This window comes from Hylobates moloch, unplaced genomic scaffold, assembly GCF_009828535.3.
Source record: "Hylobates moloch isolate HMO894 unplaced genomic scaffold, HMol_V3 SCAFFOLD_14, whole genome shotgun sequence".
NCBI lineage: Eukaryota > Metazoa > Chordata > Mammalia > Primates > Hylobatidae > Hylobates > Hylobates moloch.
The window spans coordinates 53,152,895-53,164,573 of record NW_026652289.1 but is presented as its reverse complement, the minus strand read 5'-3'; the positions used below and the strand labels follow the sequence as shown (position 1 = coordinate 53,164,573).

General features: G+C 47.6%; 1 protein-coding gene across 2 annotated transcripts in view; it reads right to left on the bottom strand.

The window, feature by feature from the left end:
• Positions 1-3,007: 3,007 nt before the first annotated feature.
• Positions 3,008-11,679, bottom strand: part of PTPN9 (protein tyrosine phosphatase non-receptor type 9) — a 112,150-nt gene continuing 103,478 nt past the window's right edge. For both annotated transcript variants that reach the window (XM_032175922.2, XM_032175923.2), the window contains exons 10-13: positions 10,230-10,308; positions 6,959-7,109; positions 6,068-6,275; positions 3,008-4,949 (exon numbers count right to left, since the gene is read on the bottom strand). In XM_032175922.2, the coding sequence (XP_032031813.1) occupies positions 4,735-4,949; positions 6,068-6,275; positions 6,959-7,109; positions 10,230-10,308 (653 nt within the window). In that variant the 3' untranslated portion in view covers positions 3,008-4,734. The remainder of the gene's footprint in view (positions 4,950-6,067; positions 6,276-6,958; positions 7,110-10,229; positions 10,309-11,679) is intronic.

Sequence of the window (11,679 nt, the reverse complement as noted above, 5' to 3'; positions counted from 1 at the left end):
GTCTTGGAGATGACAGAGACCTGACCTGCTTTTCCTCCAGCTGGAAGGCCAAGGGGGAAGAGAACTGAGGGAAGCTAGGGAAGTAGCAGCAGCTTGAAAGAAGAGACTCTGAAAACACACTAAAACTGGAGAGGCTGGGCGTGGTGGCCCATGCCTGTAATCTGCGCACTTTGGGAGGCCGAGGCAGGAGGATTGCTTGAGGCTGGAGTTCAAGACCAGCCTGGGCAACACAGTGACATCTTGTCTCTAGAGAGAAAAAAAAAAAAAAGCTGGGTTCCTGCTTGAGCCCAGTTGTTGAGACTGCAGTGAGCCATGATCATGCCACTACCCTCTACCTAGGCAACAGAGCGAGACTCTGTCTCTGAAAGAAAAAAAAATGAAAAGTAGGGAGTGCTAGTGGGAGCCGACTCAACCCAAGTAAAGGCCTAATAGCTCCTCTATGGGTGTTTGCACTGTCCAACAAAGAACTGGACCCTTACAGTCAGAGGACCCATGGTAGGATCATCTAGTATAGCCCCTTCTTCTACAGAGGGAACCTAGGACTTGGGTTTGGTTGAGTGGTTAAGACCTCAAAACCACAAAAGAGCTGGGTCACTGTAGAGAAGCTTTTCTACTTGGCCAATGCCTCTTGACCCATTTCCCTCTAGATCTCTGATTTATAAAAGTTTTTGTATGTGTGTCTGTCTGTCCCAAGAGACAGGAAGCATCCCTTTCAGGGAAGGAACCAAATTTCCCTAAGGCTATGATGCTAAATAGTCCATTCTCCCAAGAACAAGTCGTACTCTGTCATTTACCTGCATACTGTCACATGAAGACTGACAAGGGTGGGCCTCCTAGGCTGAGGATGCTGGGGCACCCTTCATCTCAGGAGTCCCATCCTAGCCAACAAGGATGGGCAAGATGAAGGGAGCAATGGGAAAAAGGACACAGGGATTATCTCATGTTTGAAAAATTATATAGCATGGGAATGTTAGAGAAAGGTGAAAAAAACAGCAATCAAATCAGAAGCAGAAGCTGCTTTAGCTCACAGTGTTTTCTTCTTTCCTGAACACTGTCTTTCTTTTTTATTTATTTATTTTTTTGAGACGGAGTTTCACTCTTGTTGCCCAGGCTAGAGTGCAATGGCGCGATCTCGGCTCATTGCAACCTCTGCCTCCCGGATTCAAGCGATTCTCCCGTCTCAGCCTCCCGAGTAGCTGGGATTACAAGCACATGCCACCACACCTGGGTAATTTTTGTATTTTTAGTAGAGATGGGGTTTCATCATATTGGTCAGGCTGGTCTCAAACTCCTGAGCTCAGGTGATCTGCCCACCTCGGCCTTCCAAAGTATTGAGATTACAGGCATAAGCCACTGCGCCTGGACCCTGAGCATTTTCTCTTGCTTTGTTCACTAAGTTTCCTGTATGAGAACCCTCACTTGCCAAACAGATTCTGGGTTGCGTCTCTGCCTTCCCTTTCCTTTACCTCCTCCTTTAACACCTAACATAGGTAGGTTCACACTGGTAAAAGCTACAAACAATGGCAGTGGGAGGAGTTCCTCTGACTTTTACTGAAAACTTAGGAGACATCAATTCGTTAACTCTCTATAGGGTCAGAAACATGAACTAAATCTGTGGTTCCCAAACCTGGATAATCCTGTCACTCACTAACAACCTCCTGGATGGGCCCAGGAATCAGCATTTTATAGAGCTCAAGTGATAGATAACCTCACCAATCTTCAGATATGCAATGAGGAACTCATGCATAATCTTAAATTCACAGGGCAGTCAGGTTACAGCCTCTTCAAATAAGTGACAATTTAAAGTTACCTCCTCCAGGCCTTTTATCATTAATCCCATTTCTTACATGTTTCACCAAACCCCTAACCTCTCTGGTTTCTCAAATATCCAAGAATCTCTGTTCACTTCTTATGTTTGTGCACACCCAAGAGAATGGAGGCTCATCTGGAGAAGGAACTAGATTAATCTTCTGCTCTACACTTGAGCTCCTGATTATGGTAAGAAACTCAATAAAAATTTATTGGCAGATCAGACGATGGATCCTTAGAGGAAGTCTAGTGTAAGAGCTGAAAGAAGATACTTTGGAGTCAGATGGTCTGGGACCCTGCCTGTAGCAAAGCAACATTCCTGTCTCTCAATTTCTTTCTTCTGTCAATACCTACCTCAAAAGGTTGTTGAGGGTGAATGAGATGATACCTAGAAATTACTCTGAACAGTGCCTAGAATAGAGTAAGCATCCAGTAAATTGGCCGCTATGACTATTATTAAGAACACCCCAATATTTCCCAGCCACAACTGCCCCAACTGGGCAGGCCATCAACAGCCAACAGGTATGATATGGGGAGTGGTCTTCCATGGACAAAGCTTCTGGTTCCATTCTTTCTAAGAGAGAAATGGAAATGACTCAAGATCTTCTCACAAAGACCATGTACCCATAGATATGGAGTTTCCTGGGGAGAATGGTAACCCCTTTGGTACGCTGCAGACATGAGGACCCTACATCAGGAGGTCCTAGCTAGGATAGTCAGTCACCAACCCTGTCGCCCTTTGAGTCTACTACATGAAGCATGGGCACAAGAACAACAACCTGGAATTTAAGAACTATTTATACTCTGAAAGGAGAGCTAAACAAACCTCTGTTCTCCAAAAACAAGATCTCCATCTTCCATGCAGTGAAGAGACCACAGGCTTTGTAAGCAGACCAACTTGAGCTCGTTTTAGAGCAAATCACTGTAACCCTCTGGACCTCACCTTCCTCATCTATATAGAAATGAGAAAGGGGTGCACAGGAGAAGGGAGAGAAGATAATATCTCACTGAATTGTTGTGAGGTTTGAATGAGGCAGTGGGGGGAAAAGCACCTAGCACAGCGCTTAGCACATCTCAAGCACTGAACTGGTGCTGGTCCCTCTGTCCAGAGATAGGGCCATGGCCTACAGACAAGGTGAACTCATAGTGTCAGAACTCAAAGTCTCAGATACTGAAGCCTTGGGTCCCTCCCTGCCTCCCTCATCCCTCCCAGACCAGCTCCTGGACCCCCTCCCTCATGTCCCAGGCTGCTAAATTGATGAAGCTAAAAGGGTTTCGATCATGTCGGTATATTTATATGTAAATACAAAACTGTATCACTGTAAGATATTGAATATGAACATTACAATTATTTTCTAAATCTGACTCAGTCCATTGATATTAAATACAAAATGAAATGATTGTAAAAAATAATAATATACACATTCAAAGAGCTTATTATAATATAAAATTATTGAGGTCTGATCAGCTGCCAACCTCATCTTCTGTGACAGGGGAAGGTTTAGGAGTTCCTGGGATTTTTTGGGAATGTGGAGTGCTGAGGACTTTTGATTTATCCCTAGCACATAAGGATGAGTGGGCTGGGAGCAGGCAGGGACAGGTTGGGTGGGTAGGGGACAAACGGTGATTGCAGGGGACCACCTCACGCAGCCAGGGGGTAAAGCTTTTTATTGACACAGAACCCACCCAGTTTGAGGGTCTAGCAGGCTAGCAGGCAGGAAGAGATGGGCATCTCAGTAGATAGGGCCAAGCTGCATAAAAGAACCATCCAGCAAAAGAAAAAGGGCCCCAGCTCATCCTCCCAGGGAGGTATTTTCTTAGTAGTTTTTTCTTTCTCATACCTGGGCTCCCCCTCCTCCCTTCTAAGACTTCGTACCGATTGCATTTGGCTCTGGCTGCTCAGTGAGTTCATCTCTACCCTCTGCCTCCCATCCCTGGGATAGTGAAAGCAAAGAGAGAGTATGGAATCACAGTGGAGGTCTGTTCCCCAAATTGGCCAAGTAAATGCAGAAAAATCACTGGATAAGGGAAATCCATGCTGAGCTAACCCAGTGTCACCACAAACTAATACATTTTTGGCTCCAACAGGTGGCAACTGGAAGGAGATAAGTCATTACTTAAGGAAGGGGCCCTGTGGCAGGAACATGGAGATGTGTGTGTGTCTTCTTCCACCACTCTGTAGCCTGACAACAGGAGACATGATCACCAACCCAAGCTAGTCCAGGATAAATAGTAGGGTCCAAGAAGCAAGGAGTCCTGAACTGCAACACGGAGCCCCAGGAACTTCTACAAAGGAGTATCTGTGTGTATATGTATTTATAGAATATGATCATATTATCACATACAATATATATTATATACACACGTACATATGGACCCATACACATAAGTGCACATACACACACGCACACACACAGAATGACAGAAAGGACTGGAATACACGCCCTACTTATAAACGTGCTTGGCACTCAGGATGATTTCTAGAATATGTAACTTGGTCAAGCTCTCTGGGGAGAAAGGCAAATGCTCATCAAACCTCCCCATAAAATCCTAGCAAAGGGAAGGAGTGGGAGACAGGAGACCTCTAGAAAGAGAATGGCAGGAGAAAGGAGGAGGGAGGTTCCTTCCCCACTTACCTCGGGGACCCTAGCAAAAATCAATAGCCACAATTTGGTTTTAATAAGGCACAGTTTGATAGCAGATGCTAGGAATTAAGAACACATTGCTGCTGGCCCTTTCTAGTGGCAATTTCACCACATTTATCTAGCCAAAGGGAAAGGCTGCCTTGCGTGCACACGTGTGCCGGGAGACACAAGAAAGAAGTTGATCCATGGCTTCAGCGTAACTGATGGCAACCTATAGGCTCAGCGGTGTCCAGGGTAGTTTAAGGAAGGCTGGCCAGCAGGTAGGAGGTTCATAGGAGAGTTACTGACTCTCCACGGCCAGCAGGTTTTGGCCAGAGGATACCATGCCCTCCTTCTCTGCGAACTCCAGGATGGCCTTGTAGCAAAAATAGTACTGCTCAGGGGTCTGGATGCTGAAGGCCCTCTGGGTCCTCATGCGTGACACCGTCTGGAACACATTAAGGGTGCCAAGCTCCTCCAGCTGTGCCAGGCAGATGTCCAGTGAGCAGAAGGTACCTGAAGAAGGAAGTAAGTGATCACATCTGGTTTATCTCTCCTCTCTTCCTCCCTCTACCAAATAACCCAGGCAGAACTGAATTAATGAATTCAAAGGCAAAGTGCCCCATGGCAGAAGGCCAGGTGGCCTTAGGCCTGAAAGGACTCAAGGAGGAGGTCACAGGGAGTGTTGGAGGCCAGAGAAATGAGAAGGCCTCTTATCTCTCAGGACATACACTGGGGTAACAGGAAGTGGAAATGGGAAGGTGACACAGGGGAACTTCCTGCTTCAATCCCAGACAGACAGACTGACAGCACTCCCACACCTAATTTCCAGAGTCCACCAGTTTTTCAGAGGCCTAACAAAAACCTATTCCCAACTTTCTCCCAAAGGGAACTTTGAACTAGAAAGGCCAACATTTCCTACCATGTACATGCCCTTAAGACAAAAGCTGCTAACTGGCTCCAGAATGGAGAACACAGCACAGGGTGGGGAGTCCCTCCAGGGAGGGCTGGATGGGAAGGAAGTAGCAGCCCAGCTGAGCTCTCTGGGATACCTGCAGTGACAGTGCTAACAGGTGACAGAGTCAGCGTTATGATGGGGTGTATAAAACATCAACCCCTAGAGGACTTGGCTTGTGAAATATATATTCTGGCCATCACTTGGTCCACCAAAAGGACAACAGAAGAGGGATTTTTCGCCGGGCGCGGTGGCTCACGCTTGTAATCCCAGCACTTTGGGAGGCCAAGGCGGGTGGATCACGAGGTCAGGAGATCGAGACCACGGTGAAATCCCGTCTGTACTAAAAATACAAAAAAAAAATTAGCCGGGCGTGATGGCGGGCGCCTGTAGTCCCAGCTATTCGGAAAGGCTGAGGCAGGAGAATGGCGTGAACTCGGGAGGCGGAGCTTGTAGTGAGCCGAGATTGCGCCACTGCACTCCAGCCTGGGCGACAGAGCGAGACTCTGTCTCAAAAAAAAAAAAAAAAAAAAAAAGAAGAGGGATTTTTCACAGCAATTCACCACCAAGGGAGCAAGTGAGTTCCTTCTCCAATCACAGATGTGGGCTAAGAGCTTTGTTTTTCCTCGTCCACCCCTACTGCCCCTGCAGACACCAAGAGCTGCATTAGGTGCATTACCTGTCCTGCCAATGCCTGCACTGCAATGGACCACAATGGGTGGCTCAGGGCACTGCCCTTTGGAGCGTGCTCCCATGTTGCTCACAGCCAGACTCTGCTGGTTTCTGACCACTCTCAAGAAGTCAATGAGGGAAGCTGCTGAGGAAGGGACACCATAGTCTGGCCAGCTCAAGAACTGGAAGTGGGTCACCTGGCGTTTCTGTCGTTCCTTAGATGAGAAAAGAAGTAAACGTTAATGAGGTTATTTCTGCCTGCCCCTAGCTACCTCTGGCTTTTCCAGATTCTCAACACCCTGGTTATCCCTACCACCAAGGCTCCTATCCACCACTGTCAACTTTTCCCATAATTGCTTCTTTACTACAAACCCAAAGGAAGGGTTGGTTAATTGTTTGGAAAAGGCAGAATTCCTATACTGTAAGATCCAGAATTTTTTTTTGAGACAGGATCTCACTCTGTTGCCCAGGTTGGAGTGCAGTGGCACGATCAAACTTACTGCTGCCTTGACCTCACAGGCGTGTGCCACCATGCCCAGCTAATTTGTTCTACGTTTTGTAGAGACAGGATCTCACTGTGTTGCCTAGATTGTCTTGAACTCCTGGGCTCAAGTGATCCTTCCGCCTCTGCCTCCCAGAGTGCTGGGATTATAGGCATAAGCCATTGCACCCAGTTCCAGATTTCTAAAATTATAAGCTTTACTCCTATTTAATGTTCCTATCGTGCTGCAGTAATATGGCTATATTGACTGTGAGTTAAATATCCTCATCCTGTCCCTAGAAAAACAGAAGCAACTCATAACCTCCCTGGTATCCTACGTATTCCCTCTGGAGATTTCCATTACAGTAATTATTCTCCCCGTTTCAACAAGGTGAGAAAAAAGAAACCTGGATTTACCTCTGTGTTGTGAATTTCTAGCGTTGTTTTCTTATAATGATTCATGTTCTCCACGCCTAGATTGGTCACTGTGAGGAAGCCAAATCGGATCCGAGAGTCTTTTTCTAAAGGCCAGTATTGGCCACACTTTCTCCTGCCACCTTCCTCAAAGCTGAAGACACACAGAGCAAGGTAAGCCTTCCATTCTTCCTCTCCACAGCAGTAACCTGGCTTCCCCAAAGACCTGATATACCCCCAGGCAGCAATATCATCTCTTGCATTGCTTCTAACTTATACCATTGATTCTCAGCAGAAAGGAAAGGAAACCTCTTCATTCTAAACAAATGTACTCACAGCTAAAGTTTCTGCATGTACTCATATAGCAGACAGTTACTGAGCACTTATACAGCATTTGGTCTTTTTCCTAATACGCAACAGTACTTCTCACATATGTGGGATAAATACTGGGTGAACAGAGAAAAAAACAGTATAGTAGCTGGGTATAGTGGTGCATGCCTGTAATCCCAGCTACTTGGGAGGCTTAGGCAGGAGAATCACCTAAGACCAGGAGTTTGAGACCAGCCTGGGTAACGTCGTGAGACTCCATCTCAAAAAATAAAAATAAAAAAAGAAAAAGAAAAAAAAAGAGTAGAGAAAATATGAAAATATGATAGGTCAGAGAGAACTCTCTGATAAACTGATAAACACACATCTCCTGGTATGTTAGCAAGAGGTTTGTGTAAAGGCCTAAAGTCCCAGCCCAGGCAACATGGAAACCCTGTCTCTACTAAAAATACAAAAATTAGTCAGGCATGGTGGTGGGTACCTGTAGTCCCAGCTACTTAGGAGGCTGAGGCAGGAGGATTGCTTGAATCCAGGTGGTTGAGACTGCAGTGAGCTGAGATGGCGCCACTGCACTCCAGCCTGGATGATAAAGTGAGACTCTGTCTCAAAAAAAAAAAAAAAAGGCCTAGGCCAGGTGCAGTGACTCATGCCTGTAATCCCAGCACTTTAGGAGGCCAAGGTGGCGGATCACCTGAGGTGAGGAGTTCGAGACTAGCCTGGCCAACATGGTGAAACCCCATCTCTACTAAAAATACAAAAATTAGCCAGGCATGGTGGTGGGCACCTGTAATCCCAGCTACTAGGGAGGCTGAGGCAGAAGAATAGCTTCAACCTGGGAGGCAGAGGTTGCAGTGAGCTGAGATCGCACCACTGAACTCCAGCCTGCGCAACAGAGTGAGACTGTCTCAAAAAAAAAAAAGCCTAAATCTACCTTGCCACCCTTCAGTGGCCCCAAAGTATTCCAAGGTAGAACTTCTCCCACTACCTCCTCTCCAAATAAGTGGTGGTTATAACAGTGCTAAGGAAGGGAATTTAACATTCACATTCGTTTTTTTCCTTCCTCATCTGAAATAGGTTATTCCTTAAATTTGCCAGATTTGTAGACCAAAATTTTTTTTTTTTTTTTGGAGACGGAGTCTTGCTCTGTCCCCCAGGCTGGAGTGCAGTGGCGCGATCTCGGCTCACTGCAAGCTCCGCCTCCCGGGTTCATGCCATTCTCCTGCCTCAGCCTCCCGAGTAGCTGGGACTACAGGCGCCCGCCAACACGCCCGGCTAATTTTTTGTATTTTTAGTAGAGATGGGGTTTCACCGTGTTAGCCAGGATGGTGTCTCGATCTCCTGACCTTGTGATCCGCCCGCCTCGGCCTCCCAAAGTGCTGGGATTACAGGCTTGAGCCACCACGCCCGGCGACCAAAATTTCAAAAATATTCCTTTCGTTAAAATCTTCCTGGCCAGGCGCAGTGGCTCATGCTTGTAATCCCAGCACTTTGGGAGGCCGAGGCGACGGATCACGAGGTCAGGAGTTCAAGACCAGCCTGACCAACATGGTAAAACCCCATCTCTACTAAAAATACAAAAATTAGCTGGGCGTGGTGGCACGTTCCTGTAATCTCAGCTACTCAGGAGAATCACTTGAACCCGGGAGGCAAGGGTTGCGGTGAACTGAGATCGAGCCATTGTACTCCCACCTGGGTGACAGAACAAGACACCGTCTCAAAAAAAAAAAAAAAAAAAAAAAAAAAATTAGCCGGGCATGGTGGCACATGCCTGTAATCCTAGCTACTCGGGAGGCTGAGGCAGGAGAATTGCTTGAACCTGGGAGACGGAAGTTACCTTGAGCCAAGATCACGCCACTGCACTCCAGCCTGGTGGCAGAGTGAGACTCCATCTCAAAAGGAAAAAAAAAAGTAGCAACAAATGGAGAGCAAAGGGAATCTGGTAATTCAGGAGTCGGGAAGGCAGCACCCCTCTGGAAATAGGAAACAGATTAAACAAGAATTGTCCCATGTTTCCCAGAACTTCCTTTAGTGGATAAGGCCAGGACCTCAAAATAGGGTATAACTGGCACAGGGCTGCCAGAGCCGGGGATTAAAGCTTTAACAAGTTAGATCTATTCATCTCCACCATACCCGGGTTGTGGATTAGCTAAGAGATATCTCAAAATCTTTGCCTTGGCTTTCCTAATCCTCAATTTTTTTTTTTATTTTAATTGAGACAGAGTCTCGCTCTGTAACCCAGGCTGGAGTGCAATGGCATGATCCCAGCTCACTGCAACCTCTGCCTCCTGGGTTCAAGTGATTCTCCTGCCTCAGCCTCCCGAGTAGCTGGGATTACAGGCACGCAGCAGCATGCCCGGCTAATTTTTTGTATTTTTAATAGAGAAGGCACCATGCCTGGCTAATTTTTTGTATTTTTAATAGAGACGGGGTTTCACCAGGCTGGCCAGGCTGGTCTGGAACTCCTGACCTTGTGATCCACCCGCCTCGGCCTCCCTAAGTGCTGGGATTACAGGCATGAGCCACCGCGCCAGGCTGACCCTCATTATTTCTTTTTTTTTTTTTTGAGACGGAGTCTCGCTCTTTCCCCGAGGCTGGAGTGCAGTGGCGCGATCTCGGCTCACTGCAAGCTCCGCCTCCCGGGTTCACGCCATTCTCCTGCCTCAGCCTCCCGAGTAGCTGGGACTACAGGCGCCTGCCGCCGCGCCCGGCTAATTTTTTGTATTTTTAGTAGAGACGGGGTTTCACCATGTTAGCCAGGATGGTCTCTATCTCCTGACCTCGTGATCCGCCCGTCTCGGCCTCCCAAAGTGCTGGGATTACAGGCGTGAGCCACAGCGCCCGGCCGGCTGACCCTCATTATTTCTAAAAGCTAAACTTCCCTCTTCAATCACCCATGCTTAGGGACAGAGTGGAGGTGGAGACCTTTGGAAAAAAGGGATTAACTCACCGGGTGGTCATGACAATCACCAAGACTTTTTGCTCCCATACCATGAGCCAGAAATCACGATAGGTATTCTCCAAAGGACCTGGAATAAAAGGAGAAGACAAGAAACATGACTCTGGGAAATGCTTTTTTTTCTTTTGTAGGCTCTTCTGTTTTACTCCCCAATGGTAACTCCAGACCATAGATGGTTAGCTCCCTGCTCATCTTTCCACATCCCTGCTATTCTGTATGGTCCGTGGACCAATCACACCAGCATCGTATGGGAGAGTGTAAGAAACATGAATCTGCATGTCAGCAAGATCCCCAGATGAGTCGTAGGTAGGTTTGGGAAGCACTGCTACATACCCTCTCAGAGCCTTAATCATCAGAACTTCAGCCATCACATCCAGGCTGACAGTGTCAACTGTGTACGAATCTCTAGCTGTTTTCATCTCACCTAAGCTTCAGTTTTATAATCACAGATTGCTTATTCAACCAGTAACCTTCTGTTTCCCATAATCTCAGATCCATTATGTCTGCAACTAAGTCTCCTCCTTCAAAATTAGCTTTATCTTGGCCGGGTACAGTGGCTCATGCCTATAATCCCAGCACTTTGGGAGGCCATGGCAGGCAGGTTGCCTGAGCTCAGGAGTTTGAGATCAGCCTGGCAATATGGTAAAACCCCATCTCTATGAAAAATACAAAAATTAGCCGGGTGTGGTAACACATGCCTGTAGTCCCAGGTACTTGGGAGGCTGAGTCACAAGAATCGCTTGATCCCGGGAGGTGGAGGTTGCAGTGAGCCAAGGTCACACCATTGTGGCTGGGCGTGGTGGCTCACGCCTGTAATTCCAGCACTTTGGGAGGCCGAGGGGGGGTGGATCATGAGGTCAAGAGATCGAGACCATCTTGGCTAACACGGTGAAACCCTGTCTCTACTAAAAATACAAAAAAATTAGCTGGGCGTGGTGGCGGGCGCCTGTAGTCCGAGCTACTCGGGAGCCTGAGGCAGGAGAATGGTGTGAACCCGGGAGGCGGAGCTTGCAGTGAGCCGAGATGGTGCCACTGCACTCCAGCCTGGGCGACAAGGCAAGACTCCGTCTCAAAAAAAAAAGATCGCACCACTGCACTCCAGCCTGGGCAACAGAAGGAGACTCTGTCTCAAAAAAAATTAGCTTTATCTTGCAACTTTCTTATCTCTGTTAACAATACTAGGCTGGGCGCGGTGGCTCAAGCCTGTAATCCCAGCACTTTGGGAGGCCGAGGTGGGCGGATCACGAGGTCAGGAGATCGAGACCATCTTGGCTAACACGGTGAAACCCCGTCTCTACTAAAAATACAAAAAATTAGCCAGGCGTGTTGGCAGGCGCCTGTAGTCCCAGCTACTTGGGAGGCTGAGGCAGGAGAATGGCGTGAACCCGGGAGGTGGAGCTTGCAGTGAGCCGAGAGCGCGCCACTGCACTCCAGCCTGGGC